This window comes from Lichenostomus cassidix, chromosome 1Aa (assembly GCF_008360975.1).
Source record: "Lichenostomus cassidix isolate B80296 chromosome 1Aa, HeHo_3.0, whole genome shotgun sequence".
In the NCBI taxonomy this organism is placed as follows: Eukaryota; Metazoa; Chordata; class Aves; order Passeriformes; family Meliphagidae; genus Lichenostomus; species Lichenostomus cassidix.
In genome coordinates this window covers 45,888,237-45,903,832 of record NC_139480.1, presented here as the reverse complement: position 1 = coordinate 45,903,832, position 15,596 = coordinate 45,888,237, and the positions used below count along the sequence as shown (strand labels likewise).

The window sequence follows — 15,596 nt, the reverse complement described above, 5'->3', positions numbered from 1 at the left end:
GTGCAGGAACCAGCCTTGGAGAGCTGCACCAGCACTGCCATTGGTGTGTCCTCACCCACAGCACTGGGCATCTCAGCTACCCTGCACTTTTGTGACCAGGTGCCCCAGCTGTGTTAAGAACATCCCTCTCCAGTGCTGGATCTCAGAGGCTGATGTTCCCTTGTGCTTGGTCAGCAGGCCAGCCACGGGGAGACACAGCTCTTGCACTAGCTCTGAGGAGCAGCTGCTATGGTAAGTGTTGAACATGAGAAGGGTATGTTATAGCTCCCTGGCTCGTTCAGCTGCCATCTGGGATGAGAGGTGGGGGCTGTCAACCCTTGGAGTCTACCCCCATCACAGCCCAGAGTTTGGGCTTCAAAGGCTTCATGAAATCCCTGAAGGAAGCAGTTCTGAAATAATTTGCTTATAGAGTAAGGCTGATGTTTTGAAGAAGGAGGGCTATTTCCCTGCTGAAATATGCTCTTCAGCCTTTCTATAATGCATTCTTCACATACACATCACTGAAAAACGTGCTCTAGAAAAGAATGTGACACTCATGCAGAAAAGAAGAAAGAAACTGGTTTTATTCTTGGACACTGAAGTCTTGTTACGGCATCTAGCTGCATTCCCCCTGACTGGCTTTGCCTGCACAAGGATGGATTTTAACAGGGTAGGGCACCAGATACAGACCAGGAGACCATCACGGGAGGTAACCATTTACAATGAGTCAGCGCACATGGCAAGTGTAACTCAAGATAGGGATTTTCCAGGGACCAGTCCGCCCTGCCAGGTGATCTTGTTTCCTAGAAAAGGCACTTCCGGGACCGGAGTTGGTAGAGGAGAGATGGGGACAACAGGAGGAAGTACTGGGAGAGCGGGAGGGAGATGCTTCCCAATTTAACCCATTATGGTGTCACGGTGGGGTGTGGCGAGAACGGTTGGGGTATTTTCAGTGTATCAGAAGAAGCAGCAAAGGCCGCCGGCAGGGCTGTGCGTCAGCCAAGGCTGGCACAGAGCCCCAGCACCCAGGAGAAGGGCTGCCAGGGCTGTGGCCAGCCACGCTGGCAGGAAGGAGCAGTGGTGGGCATGGCCCACCTGGAGACTGGTGCAGGAGGCAAGGGGATGGGAAGGGGGAAGGCAAACTGGGTGAACTCATTCTGTCCATTCCTTCTTGATGGACAGGTTCCACTCCCAGGTGAGATGGTCGTGCTTGTCGTCATCCGTGAAGAAGGATTTGTTGTGATAGGTGCCTCGAGCCAGCATGCCCTTGGGAGCCTCTTCAACAGGTGTCAGGAACTCGTACTCCTCTGGCCGTGGCCCATAGCTGCCAACCATGAACGTGGCTTTGTCCACTAGGAGAAAACAATCCACAGGGAATAAGCCCCTCAGATGGGGAATGATAAGGGAGAGAAGCCATGAGCAAAAGAACAGAAAGGAGATGGGAGAGAAAGGGACAGTCCATGTCAGCAAAGGAGAGCAGAATCAGTGGAAAAAGTGGGTTAGTGAAGCATAAGGATGACTGGCAGGATAACATGGACGGATGGGCAGGTGAACAGGCAGCTCAGTCTGTACACTTATATGTACATGCTGCTAGAAGGCTGTGAGTACACCCAGTGTATGGCTCAAGATCTACCTGGATTTCCCACTGCTTCTCCTTCCTGGTGAGAACACACCAGTTATGTGTGCTGAACAGGATGCTGAAGCCTTACAGGTGGTTGCATGTGAAAATGCATGTGAGATGTGCGTGTGCAAAATGGGGTTTTCCTCCTCCTTGTCCAAGCAGAGCAGTGCTGAGGAGAACCCATGGGCAGATACAGGGCCCTGCACATGATGGGAAGAGCAGGGTCTGCTTCATAAAGCAGGTCCAAATTTTACCAAAGGGCTTCTGAAGAGCTTTCAGAGGGTGGGAAGCTCCACACAGGCTGAGCCACTGCTCAGGGGGCGGAGGGGAGGAGAAGAGCTCTGTATGGAGAGGAAATCTGTGGTAAGCCCTGTCTGAGCAGAGTCTCTGTGGACTCTGCTGCTGCAGACAGTGGTGTAGCATACAGATACCAGAGCTGGCTCATACTGGGTTCACTCAAAACAAGAAACAGTTGTCCTGGGTGAGGCAGAGTGCAGACCTATGCATTCTCCTGAAAAGTGTCACCTGCTGCATGCTAGCAGAGGGTGGGACTTGGGGCCAAGGGAGCCAGAGCTGTCCAAATCCAGAGCTGCAGGAACACTTCAAGAAGAGGGATCACACAGGTAGGAGCGGTGGTGTGCAGGGCATGCAGGGCTCTTACTCACCCTTCACCCCTGTCCGGTAGGTGTGCTGCACATACTTCAGTCCTGACACAATGTCCCTGTTTACCTGCAAGAAGTAACCAGAAGTAAGTGTCAAGAGAAGAGTTTTGGTTCTGTATCTGATGATTTTCCCCCTCCTTAGGGACATATCCATCTTGGCTCCCTACTCCAGGGAGGCTCAGCACAGGGCACATTGTACAGGTCCCTAAAACAACTTCTCCATAGGTACCTGAGGAGACCTACAGCATCCTCTGTGCATCTCCTGCACTTCCCCACCCTTTGCCCAACTTTGAAGCTGACTGGAGCACATCAGTCAGGTTCTCAAGATGTGCTGATGAGGACAAAGAAAAGTGAAGCAGGGAGTTCCCCATTAATAATTTTCACGGTGAAAACCATACATGGGTAACTAGAGTCATCCCTTCAGCCCAAATGGGTGGGCAAGATTAGCTGAACACTTCCAGCTGCCCTCTAAGCTCCATGGGGAGCTGGCAAGTTTCTTCTCAAAAGACAGAGGGACAGTTTTCATAATCTCTTCTCAAATCTCTCATTAATTGCTTGGATGTATCCATTGCTTCTCCTGTCCTGCATACACTGCCTTCTGGCAGTGTACACCACTCAATCTGAAAACAAGATGGACAGATGCTTTTACATCCCAGGGTAGAATTCACACAGTACAAGCCCTTATAAACCATGAAACTGAGGGAGGGAGTTAGAACAACCTGTCTGGCTTCAGGTATCTCCTGTCAACAGGGCACAGATACAGACGGAAATATTTCATAGCACAAAAGAGAGCTGGAGGTGTCTTGGGGCAGAGCATTGGGGGACATTCATCTCTGAAAGAGCAAGCCTCAGAGAAAAAGGGAAATCTGACCTAAGAACCCCACAATATTAACACCTTCCCTCGTCTGTCTCAGGAAAATTATCTTTCTTCCCTTTTTGCCTTCTCCTCCAAGCCCAGCTCTGAAGCAAGCATTTGCAGAGATTATAAATTCAGTGCTGGATACACACTGCAGCGCGGCCAAGTTTCATTTTCAGCTGTAAACAGAAGAAATGGCTGACACACTGGTTAATGGCAATGAGGGAGAAATGAGCCCATTTGGATACATCATGACCTGGAAGAATTCAGGTATCTTCAGCCAAATGCTACAATATTACATCTTTTTTATGTGTACATTAAGCCCAGTAATACTGACTGAATTAGTACTTCATGAATAGCCATTCTCTCTTCTCCTCCCTGACCATTTCCACAGAGTGAGAAGCAAAGATTTTCCGGTGGCTAAAAAGCAAAACCAAACTCAGCCAAAACTACCCATCTGGCTTTTAAACCACTTGTTTTTTATCAGTGTGAGAAAGCAGAAATCAACTTCCTGCAAGCGGTGAGCAAGCAAAAGCAATTTCCTGGAAATACCTATTCCCTTTTGGGGTAGAAGAACACCTGAAGCTAGGGGAACTTTACAAGTGCTCAGCTTTTGGGCAGGCATGCTGCCTAGCTCTAGTTATCTGATGGACTGCCACTGACTGGCCTCAGCAACTGATAGGAAGAAACTGGAAGGAAAACAACTCACTCTGAAGTGGATCTTAACTCTGTATTCCACCCCTTCCTTTAACACGAAGGTCTCTTTCTTGAGTGCTTCGAGGTCACCTGCAAGGAGAGGATTGAGACGTCAGCTAGAGACTATCACAGCAAGAACAGACCATGCACAGGGGGGAAGATAGGGGTGGGGTTGCTGTCAGAGGTGAGCAACCCTTCAAGGATGATGCCTGTAAAATGAGTATGCAGAGGTCTGTTCAAGGTTGCACTGTGTGACCAAACACACAGAAATGCCTGGGTGCACAGATGTGTCTGTGCCCACAGAAGACAATGCTGAAACAAACACAGGTCTGGGCACATATACATAAAGATGGTTATGCACAGACTTGTTGCTGAGCATAGGCAGGAGTGTGTGTATGCTCCATCCATGCCCAGCCCTGGCTTGGGTGAGAGGAGAGTGTTTCACAGCTCCTGCCCAGTTTGGAAGGCTGCCTGGGCCCTGCAGGGCTCTGCGTGGTTTTGGGTGAACAGGAAGCTTCTCTGCCTCTCCAGGCCCAGCTTCCTCTCTCTGCAGAAAAGCCCATATAAGGTTCTCTCCCCATGTCCCCAGGAGCCGGAACTGCAGAACTGCTCGATTCTGAAGTTTCAGTACAGCCTGTTACACAAATGCATGCACATCCCCTGTGCTCATGAAGTCTCATGGAAAGGAAGTAAGCAGAGACAGCAGGACAAACCCAGGAGCTGCTAGAGCAGTCTAGATGGAGAAAAAGACCCTCGACCTTTTCCTCTGTCACATCTCCCTTTTTATTCATGTATATACCTTAAAATACAAAACAAGGCTAAGATACCTTCAGAGTTCCTTTAAAGCCCACTGTAGCATCCCAAGGACAAACTCTCTTTTAACTTGGAGCATGGCAGGGCCTTTGCATGTTCCCCTTTGTGACCAAGGGCAGAGCCTGTGCCTACCTGTAAGGTCCATAGTGATGGGTCCTGGAGCAGAGTCACACACCAGAGTGAGTCGGGTGACCACCACGTTGGGAGCTGTTGGGTCTGCAGGTAGGAAAGTCAGTGGAAAGCTGTCAGCTCTCAAAATTAAATGCAATCTGAGAATGACACTGAAGAAAGAGGGATGCCTTCCCACATAGAAACTGCATTTCACGAAACAGCCAGTAACAACAGGCTTCCTTAGCACAGCAGGACCACACATCTACCCCAGTCTTTCAACATGGATCCCTCTGGTCTCCATCCCAACACACAGAGGAGGTCTTTCCACTACAGAAAACTTCCTTCTTAAGATCATTCTGAGCAACAAGACCATCTTTCAGCACAGGCTGATCCCTTCATGTTCCTAACCCCTCAAAAGTCCTCCAAGACCCACACATTTCCCACCACAAGTCTTTTTCTGATGCCAGCACACCTCAGTAACCTTTGTAACTCCTAATACTCAGAGCATCTTCCGTGCTTCCTTTACACACATCTCTCTACCTGCCCATCCCCAGTCCTCCAGCAGAAGCAGTGCATGTCCATGGTCAAACAAGATCTCTCTTCTTTGAAGCAACCTTGCCTCATCCCCACAGCACACAGTTGCAGTACATCTCCCCAGTCCCTCCCCATCAGTGTGCCCCAGCCTACCTACTACCACAGGTCCATCTCCCAGCAGGGACTTCTTGTACTTAGCGAGGCTTTCATCATCCTTGTCCAACTCTTGCAGCTCCTGCAGTGTTTTCTGGGGAGGAGGTTTGTAATTGAGTTTCCCATCCAGCTCATCATCATCTTCCTCCACGTGAGGTTCTTGGGTCTTCTCAGTCATGGTCACTCGGTCTGGGTAACAGAGGAGGGGGCAGTCAGTGAGATAGCTCTGGATGGGGGAAGGGTCCCTGGGGACACTCACTGTGGGCACAACGTGCCTCAGTCCCCCTGACAGGCAGGCACCCACCCAGTGCTGACGGCAGCAGGACCCTTACAGGCAAATGGCGACGGCGATCGGCTGCAATCCCGACACTGCTGTGCTGATATTCTGGCTCAAACACAATCCCCCTCTACCCCCACTCCTCTCTCCCTGCAGGCACCACGCGCACACGCAGACCTACACCATTCTTCCCTCCCAGGGAGGAGGTGCAGGAGCAGAGGCTGAAGCCAGAGTGATTTACAGCCCCTCTGCAGCACAGTTGTGGCCGGCAACCCTGCAATTACAAGCCATCCTACAAGGCTTCGGTGCTCGCCAGCTATCTCGCACAAAGAGCCACTGCCACGCGCTGAGATACACAAATAAAGCCAAGGACAGATGTTTCGCTCACCCTCTCATCATGGGTTAAAAGCCACATTTCTTAGAAAGATTGAATACCTGATAGTCACTTCCTTAGATTAGCAAGTCAGCTGAAGCTCTCAAGGAAGCGGGCAGGATAGTCTATCTGCTGGCATTCCGTGTTTCCCACTAACAGCTCGCTTCAGGCATGAAGCTTCCTCGCTTCCCACTGAGGAAGGAAGCATGCTGGTGACCACAGAACAGCCATGCCCAACCGTGCTGCTCCAGGGGGCTCCTTGGCATGGAGAGGCAGGACAGCTGGAGCTGCAGTCAGCACGACTGGGATACGCAGCGATGAATGGCAGAAGGGCAGCGCAACTGCTTGGGTGGCACCCCAAATGGGAGCCAGGGCAGGGAAACATCAACTAGTGGGCAGCCAGAGCATGGGATGGGGGAACAGGAGACAAGCAGGAGAGGTGGGCAGTGCTGTGCCAGACCCCCTCAGTCAGCTGCCTGCCTCGTGGAGCCAGCCACACAGTCCTAGCCACCTTCCCACTCTTCAGAGAAAGGCTTAAAAACAGAGCAGTGCCCTGGTACAGAGGCAGTTGTCACAAATGGCCAAGCCATTCCTTGCTCTTTGGCAGCAAGAGGATTTGGTCAAGCTATACAGATCGTTCAGCTCACTTCCACTTATGCTTTGAGACTGTCTCCACTAAAAAATTTCCTTTTGCTTGCTTATTTGCAATTTTCCAAACAAATCATTTGTCCTTCTCTGCAGCTGTGGCCTTAAAATTTGTCCCTGCTCCCAAAAGTTAAACTGGGAGCTAAGGGGATCGTTTTTTCATTCATTAAAACAGAAAGGAAATACAAAAAAAACCAAAAAAAAAAAAAAAAGAAAAAAAAAAACAACTGCTCGAGGTGAATCAGCAAGTGGTATCAGGCAACACTGAGTAATAGGCAGTAATAGGCAGACCTCCCAGAGCAATTCCAGTGCAGGGAAGAAAAATAATCAAGGAGTGGTATGTTGGTATGTTACAGAGGGACAGAGAATGACTGAGCAGCATACAAACAAGAAGATTAGGTCAGGTATTCTAATGGGAAATGGCCATTGCAAGACAACTTTGCAATTAAGTGGTGAGTGAGGAACTAGTGCAGAGTGGGCAGATGGGAAATAAAAGGGAATCTTAACCCAAACGGGAAAAAAAGTAGGTCCTAGCAGCTGAATAACCCTGGCTCAGCTCATGCCCAGCTCTAGGAGTGTGAAGTACCCAAATACCATAGGAAAAGCCCGTAGGAAAGGCCCTTGAGCTTGTCCTCAAGAGAAAGGAAAACAACAGCTCCCTCCTGAAAGCAACAATTACACAAGCCCCACCACTCTGTGGCCCCAGCACAGTCACCTCAGAAAGCCTCACAATCCCCTCAGTGCCATTCCATGTTCAGCACAGCAAGATGAGCTGTGACAGCCACTGCCAAGTCTTGCCTTCCACCTGGGCTCCAGCTGCAGGTCTGAGCATTGTCCTGAGCTCTCTCACAATACCAGCTCACATCTGCCACCAACGCAAGCCCAGAGCAGAAGTGTCTGCCTGCCCCCATCCTTCACATCCACCTCTTGTGGTTATCACAGGAGAGGGACAGACACAGGAGATGGAAAGAGACATCTCTGTCCACATGCAGAGAAAGGCAGAGTCAGGACTGGACCAGCTGGCTGCTCCTCATCCCTCAGGCCTTCCCTTTGCATCACACATGCCGCAGAGACTGTCCCTGCCAGCCCGTGGGGGTGGCTCACTTGAGGGGGGAATGCTTTTAGATTCTGAAAACCTCCCAGAAAGGTGGACAGACAACCTGCCGTGCCAACAGCAAGATCATGCAGGGAAGAGAAGCAGCCAGGCTGTCTGGGATGAACAACCCCTGGCTCACAGGCGTCTCAGGATGGCACCAATCAGACAATTCTGGCATTTTTCCCCAAGCCATGGACCTGGCACTGCCTTCCTGCCAAATTCCAAGGCAGGTGGTGACCAAGAGGAAAGCTCCCATTTCAGCAGTTCCTGCCTCTACGTGCTCCAGCTTTGGAGCTGGTCCCCTCTGCAAGCTGAGACACATTCCTGAGCTCAGGCACCACTGCCTCCCCAGAGAGAGCATGTTGCTGTCGGGGCTCCTGAGCTTCTGTGCCACTGCCCAGGCCAAGGGCTACTATGGAGTGCCCCATTCAGACCAAGAGCCTCATTAAAACGAGAAAATTAACCCTACATCGCTCTGTGCAAGGAGAAATCTGTGTGATTTTTGTCTTGCCTTGGCACATTTTTCTTGCCTTTCTGCAGCCCAAGCCCGCAGTCCTGCATCACCTGCACCTCTGAGGCCCGGCAGCACACACGAAACAGCAGGGAGAGGGCAGGAGGAGGGTTAGGGATCCCTGTTAGAGAGAGATGGCTGCAGGAGGCAAAGAAGGAACCATGCCTCGAGGAGAGGTGCGAGCGCCTCGCAGCTGGGCTCTGCCTGTGCCGCGGGTGGGCAGCTGCCCTCGCACCTGCAGCAGGAGGGGACAGCGACAAGGTGCATGGTGGGCACCTCCCGGTCCCCCCTGTGCCCCCACGGGGCACAAAAACGCGTGTCAGAGAGGCAGCATTTTACTTCCCCTCCGTCTGCTCATCACTCCTCCAAAGCAACCCCTGGCCGAGGGCTTATCTCCAGGAAGCGGGCTTAGCAGGGAGGAAGTAATTTTCCGCGATGGGGGAGAAACGCACCGCACTCAGCAGCGCCCCCAGCCCTGCCCTCCCCATCCCAACCCCGGGTGCGGCGACAGCAGAGCAGCGCGGTGCCCGGGGAGCGCTGCTAGCAGCCCGCAGGACACCCTCGCCACCATCCCGGGGGCATCTTTCCTTCCCTGCCCCTCCGCCCCAGCGCAGCGCGGAGCCTCACTTCCCCCTCGGGTGCAGGCAGGGCTCTCTGCCCGTCTCCCCGGGCGAGACCGGGCGCCAGGCGCGGCGAACAAAGGCGCAAAGTTGCGCGGGGAGCTGCCGGGGGTGCTCCCGGCCGGGGTGCTCCTGCCCCGCTGCCCTGCCCCGCTGCCCTGCACTCACCGGCGGAGCGGCGCCTGCGGCCGGGGTCCTCCTGTGCTGGCAGCGCTCAGCGCCGAGCTTTGGCAGTTGGAGCAGGAAGGAAGTTGGTGAAGAGAGGAAAAAAAAAATAACACTCACACGCAGCGAGAAAAAAAAAAAAAGAAGGAGCCGCGGCAGCAGCAGCCCACCCGCAGAGGAAGCCCTGCGCGGCCCCGCATGCTGCGGCGCTCCTGCCCCGCTTTGTCTGCGCTCCCTCCCGCCCGCCCGGCGCCTCGCCGCGCTGCGCTGCGCTCTTTTTGCGCAGAGGTGCGCAGGGCTTTGTCTGCGGAGCGGAGCGCGGCCAGGGGCGCGGGAGTGCTCGCCGTGCGCGGCTGCGGGCTCTCGGGGAGGGCTGCTGTGCCTGCGGGCCACGGGGTGATGTCTTTGTTGTTCTCCCCGGGCTTTTGTTTTGTTTATTTTCCTGGTGTAATTAAGGTCGGTTTCGAAAATTGGCGCTGATTTATACCGGTTAAAATATGCGGAGAATCGGGTTGTGTATTCCTGCATGTGTGGGAAGAGAAGGGGTATTGCAAATGGAGGTCATTATAAACCTTATTTTTCCTGCTACCTGCTGCACTTAATCAGCTTATTGTTCAACTCCCAGCCGTTCTCACACAAGCAGTTTCCAAGACCAGCTACCTAGGGAAGAACAAGCTCTCATTTCCCAGGGTTGCTTAAATGATCAGAAAGATTTTACACCTCTTCCTTTCTGAAATATCAGCAGATTTCCTCTTTCTTTGCCACTCATGGAGTGCCCACTTAGTTCATCAGTCACAGAAATCCTTCACGTACATCGTCCTCAGTGCGCAACAAATTAGATCATTGGTTTGCAAACAACAAATCTGGACCTGCAACGACTGATAGACTCCTCTTAATGCGTTTACAGAAGCAAAATAAGCAAAGCATATCTGTTGCCAATGGGCTTAAATTCACTGCCCCGGATCCACACGTCCATTAAAAAAAGTTCATTGTACACAAATTCTCAAAGGTTGTAAACAACTGAGGAAAAGGGCTTTTCTTCAAGGATGAACAGATCTCAGAAGAGGGGGACTGATTTTTCCAGACGGACATTGCTTTTAGGCTATGGGTGGCATGATGATTCTTGCCTCATGCATTTCAAGGGACAAGCAGAGCATATGTCTGTCTGACAATGGATTCCCATTTATCAGGAGCTATAACCTCAGAAACATTTTAAGCTTCCATGAATTAGCTTCACCATCAAGAAAAATTGTTTTATTCTCTGCCACTGTTTTTAACAGCTGCACTAACCCTCTCCTTGTGCCAGCACAAGGGAACTGACTTGAATGCAGCACCAAGATGAGTTTAAATGGTACCAGGGAAAAAATATGTAAGCAAATGCATAAGTATATACCAGTGAGTTTTCCACCCAGATAGGTTTCCCCATACTTGTTCATAAGGGACAAATGTGGCTAAACCTTTATGCCAGCACCAGTGGCTGAGTGGGACAGGGATGGGGAAAGGATAAAGTAAATTCTTTCAACTACAATGCCACTTTATGGCAGCTCATATTGTTCATGTAAGCAGTCCTGGCCTGGGAAAGCTGTGGAAAGTTGGATGTGTTAACTATGGGAAGCTTTGAGGAAGCCCCTGTGTCTTGTACATCAGCTTCTTTGGTATCTGGACTCATTCTCTGATTTTAGTAGGCTTCCCTGTTTGTACTGGGAGACCAGAACACAGTTTAGCTGGGAGGAAGTGTGGGTTGAGGTTCACTCATGGCTTGGTTTGAAATTTCCTCGGTTTTAGCAGCTGTGTACAGTGCAATTGTAACTAGTGTTACTGCAATCATTCTTGTGGAGGAACAGTTGAGATTAGCTTGGTCTCTTTTGTGGGTTTCTTTTAAATTAAACACCAGACTGCAGGTGCATTGTGTAGCTATTTGCACACTATTTCTAAACCCATGTGAGCATACATTAAGGTCAGTTTGTCCACAGATATGCATAAAGGTGTGGGGATGTATAGCTGTGTGCCACCATATGTATGTACACTCAGCCTACATCAGTTCATCTGCCTAGCATGCAGGGGAAACAGATTTTACTCCTAGATTAGAAATTAGTCAGTATGTAATCATGGGGACATCCTGTAATTGCTCTGTGCTTCATCTTCCTGGTAAGCAGTGTGAGAAGGAGCTATAGATGTTGGAATCGCACCATGCCAAGCAGATGGGAGCTTAGAAGCCAGGCTTTTGATGATCCTTTGGGTCAGTGTATCCAGCATCCCACTGGGAACCACGTCACTGCTCTGCTGGATGAAAGGAAAGGTTGGAACCACGATGGAGCAGAACATCACTAAAAGCAAATCTCTACCACCGAGTATTTTGTCTCTGAAAAACTGATGCCATGCCATGAAGATCACCTCTTGGCAGACAGTGTCCAACCCCAGGCAGTTCTTTTGTCTGTGACAGAAGGAGGCAGGGACAGCAGCTAACGTGTACCTGTTTTATTGCAAAAAACATGGTAAAATCTCAAATGTGTTTGTAGTTGGAAAATGCTACTTTCTACTTAAAATTTTAGGATTGGGTCTTATTTAATTTTACCCCGCTGGTAACAGTTGTTTGTACAATTGGAAGACCACATTAATAGGTATGATCGACCATTAGTGTCTAAGCTTATTTCAAAAAGTTTATGCAAAATTTTAAACACTTATCCTTCAACCACACACCCTGTATTCCCAATTGTCATGTATGTCTGTTGCACCTTATTGGAAACAACAAACCTTGACTTTTTTTAAAACAGTAAGATTTTGAAAAATTAGGCATCTTTTTTTCTATCTGAATTTGTATTGCTGCCATAAGGTATCCAGTATTTGTGGATTTGAATTTTTTACGATGGTGGTACATTGCAGCTTTGTGCTGCTAAATGTCATCTCCATTTTCTGTGGAACAGGTTGCCACATTTGAGGAACAGAGCTATTTTATGACCTTTAGATATGACTAATCCAGAAATATTTCGCCTGTTAGAATCTATTATTTTCACCTACTTGTAATTTCCAAAACTGTCTAATTTGGAGTTGAAATTTCCTAGGCTGGAAGCTCTGAGGGGAAAAATAAAAACAAATTTCCATCCAGGTAGGGAATCCATTTTTATAATTTTAAGAGGCTCAACACAGTAATACATTTTAATGCTGCTCTTGTAAGGTGATTTGTTTTGGAACTTCTAATTTGCATTTTCACTGAACTCAGTACATAGTGTTACTAACTTAGATTTCTCTCTAATGAATAACGTTGCTCAATCCTGTCACTGTCGTGAGTTTTGCCTCCTCTTCAAGCTTTTTACAGTCTCCAGGAATGCTACAGGTGACACGCTGGGAGGACAACCTCACGGTTCAGCAAACTCACGTCAGCAGGTCCTGCAAGGTAAGTGTCAGTTTTGGCCGTGGGTGTCCCCTAGATGGTGTCCCCACATGGTGTCCCTCACTACATGCAGAGATCCTCTTCCCTGCAGAGGTGGGAGGAGGTAATCCGGTCCTGAGGCAGTCACGAGGTGATGGGAACAGGGGAAGGTGACAGGTCAGGGAGCTCAGACACGAGACTTTTCCCTGCCATATGGGTGAGCATTCACTGCACAGCGAGGTGCCACCAGCTCTTCAGTAATCCCAGCACTGCCTTCTCTGAACCCCAGTTAAGTGGCATACACAGGCACGAGTTGCCCCAGGACTTTAAAAACATGCTGGTTTAACAGTCAGCACCCTAAAGTCGATCCTATTGTGCCTAGGAGAGGTGGTGCCTGTTTTCTTCTCACTTGGTGCTACTCACCCCTTCTAAAGTGCTGCAAAGGAGTGTGCAGCCCTTGGGGTGGGAAGGGAAGAAGGAGATGGAGGCTGGATAAAATGCCAGGCAAGGCAGCCAGTGTTCAGCATGGAGAGCAAGGAGAGAGAGGGCACTTTGAGATGCTGACACTGAGTCCCTGGTAAGGGTTCAACTCAGTTTCCCAACCCCAAATCCCATGGGAATCCCTTCAAACCATCCAGACACCAGACTTGAGGGGTCTCAGCTGAATGAAGAGCTGACCCCTGAAAACATGACTGTGTCCCATCTCTCCTGCTGCTCCAGAAGTGATTTCTTTGAAAGATGGAGAGATTGAAGATTTAATACTTGTCTAAGCAGCTTTCAGGCTTGTTAAAGTGCTAATCCCATAACCCCCATCACAAGCCTGAAGGTGTGCAAAGATTTCACATGTCACTTCTGGATGACTCAAATCCCCTGGGGGAGCAAGGGAAACAGGAAGACTGAGCAAGGAAAAGGATTTGGTTGGGGATGAGAGGGTAGGGGCAAAACAGAGCCGGCTTCCTCCAGAGGCTAGCCTGGGAAAGGCTGAGGATGGACAGAGCAGCTCAGTGAAGGGGAGAGGGAGAGCTGAGTGGGTGGGAGGGGCTGCGTGAGAGGACAGGGTTTGGTGAGGGGAAGATGGTCCCTGTCCTCGGGGAGCAGGGGTGTCTTCTCTGCATCCCCTGCACTCCAGAACCTAGCAGGGAGGAGAGCAGCTTTTGGTCTCCATCCCTCGCTAGATGCCATGGCAGACATCAGTGTTCTGCAGGGGAAGGTGTCCTAGAGAAGTCACCCACCAGAGCTGGATTTAAGAGGACTGGATTATTTTAGGACCTCTCAGAAAACAGGTGGTTATGTAAGGTCAAATCTCAGCAAGTGTAATCAAATCTCAGTTCTAAGCTGATCACCAGGCAGGGTGTTAGGAGGTATTTATTCAAGCATTCCTCCCTGTGTTGTGACTTTCCTCCGAAACAGCCAGAACTGAAGCTGGGACTAAATTAAGAGAGCTGTGGCATCCTCTCCTCCTCTGCTGACCTTGGGAAATCTCCCTTGCCAGCTGCACCCTGACATTCCTGTGCTAAACACTACTCTCAACAAGGAACTTGGTTTTATACTGGAATTTAAGGCTTCTTTTCAGGTTGTGTCCAGCCTTTGGCTAGCTCATAGGTACCTTATGTACCTTGGTGCTTTGCCTGTAGCTCAGGGCATGCTGCTTGCAGCAATACAACCTCTCTCTGAAGCCATGAGGCAGTAATTAGCAGCCTCTCTGTGGCAACGTTTTTGCTTTATTGCACTTGTGCTGTTCCCATACTATTGCTCTCCCAGCCCTGCCTCTGTAAACCCCCACAGCGTTATTATGGTGCATCCTCGTGGAAGAACTGGTGTGAGAATTGCTCTTCCTCCCACTCCTTCTTTCTCTCTTGTGTTATAGACTTCAGTATATAGAGGAGAAAAACAAATGTGGTGCTCGACAAAAGGGGCAATGGCTATTTAAATAACATTTAAATGTTATTCAATATTATATATTCACAGAAGCTTCATAAGCAATGAATGTGCAATGTTTGCACATGATGAGCATTCTCCTCCCAGATCTAATAGAAACACAACCAGAAATAACCCATGGGAGTTTAAGTGGGTCTTGATGAAAAATATACCACGCTAAGGGAAAGCATGGCAAGAAATCAGCAGACTGCTCATTTTATCTGTCATCACCTGCAACATTGGAGAGAGATCTCAGAGTGGGATACTCCTATGAGACCCTATCATTGCCCTTCACAGCTGGCCAGTGGGGGAAAATGCCCCTTTTTCTCTGTCACCCTTTCCTATATTTTCTTTTCCTTTCTAGAAATAACTTTCAGCATTACAGCCAAAGTATGCCATCAGCTGTCAGTGTGCCACAAATAAATCTTTGTGTATACAAAACTGTCAGAACATCCTTTGTACAACATGTGCACACCCCACGTGCAATGATGACTACTAAACAATTCATTTAGTCTAGGATGTGTTTATGATGCTTGACTGGACCAGGAAGCAAGCTGCAGTTCCAGGTCCTTGGCATGGAAATATCCTTAGTGGCATTCCAGTAGGAAGCACTTTGTAGAGGTGTGTACCTCCAGTGGAAAACAAGAGTGCAGAGGATCTAAATTAAAAAAAAAAAAAAAGGTTGGAATCTGACAGTGAAAGGTCATTAAAAAACAAACAAACAAACAAACACTATAACATTAAACTCTACACATGTTCAAGATCCTGAGGGGAGAACAGAAGGCTTAGTACTAGTAGTACACCTAAGCAATAAAAGGAGAATTTTTTTTTTTTAATTTATTCAGATTTTCATCCCCTGGCTTTTCCCCTCACACAATCATTCCCACCAGGGATCTGCTATCAAATGGCAGCTAGAGCATTTAGCATCCGTGTGTCTGGGAGGTGAGCAGCAACCCAAGGGACAAGATAATGGAGCAGGAAGAGCTGCCTCCTCTGCCCATTAGTCAAATGTTCCCAAGGAGGGCATGAGATGCTCCCCAGAAGCAATCATTTCTCTCTGAAAGCCTCAACTGTTGCAAGAAAGAAATCATAATAATGGTGGCAAAAGGCTGAACTTAATGCGATTGCACAGCAGTGCTTTTATAGGGTAGGAGGAGGAAAGAAGAAAATGTCTGTTGCATGGTGTGAAAGCCATGG

The 15,596-nt window shown here is 49.4% G+C and overlaps 1 protein-coding gene across 3 annotated transcripts; it reads right to left on the bottom strand.

Annotated features, from left to right (window-relative positions):
- Nucleotides 1-545: 545 nt before the first annotated feature.
- On the bottom strand, nucleotides 546-9,297 carry ARHGDIB (Rho GDP dissociation inhibitor beta). Of its 3 annotated transcripts, none has more exons than XM_085047516.1 (6): nucleotides 9,116-9,297; nucleotides 5,426-5,614; nucleotides 4,760-4,843; nucleotides 3,828-3,904; nucleotides 2,266-2,329; nucleotides 546-1,331 (listed from the first exon to the last, which is right to left on the bottom strand). In XM_085047516.1, exons 2-6 carry the CDS (start codon nucleotides 5,601-5,603, stop codon nucleotides 1,132-1,134), a joined length of 603 nt encoding a protein of 200 aa, XP_084903642.1. In that variant the 5' UTR covers nucleotides 5,604-5,614; nucleotides 9,116-9,297; the 3' UTR covers nucleotides 546-1,131. The 3 variants fall into 3 exon arrangements, with proteins under 3 accessions (XP_084903642.1, XP_084903650.1, XP_084903656.1); XM_085047524.1 differs by lacking the exon at nucleotides 9,116-9,297 and adding an exon at nucleotides 6,138-6,291; XM_085047530.1 differs by lacking the exon at nucleotides 9,116-9,297 and adding an exon at nucleotides 5,730-5,751.
- Nucleotides 9,298-15,596: the final 6,299 nt, after the last annotated feature.

Coding starts and splice junctions, on each gene's coding strand:
- ARHGDIB (XM_085047516.1), bottom strand. CDS start 5,603: ATGACTGAGAAGACCCAAGAACCTCACGTGGAGGAAGATGATGATGAG. Junction 2,330..3,827: donor GAGTTAAGATCCACTTCAGA/GTGAGTTGTTTT, acceptor TACTTCTTGCAG/GTAAACAGGGACATTGTGTC. Junction 1,332..2,265: donor CTACCGGACAGGGGTGAAGG/GTGAGTAAGAGC, acceptor GTTTTCTCCTAG/TGGACAAAGCCACGTTCATG.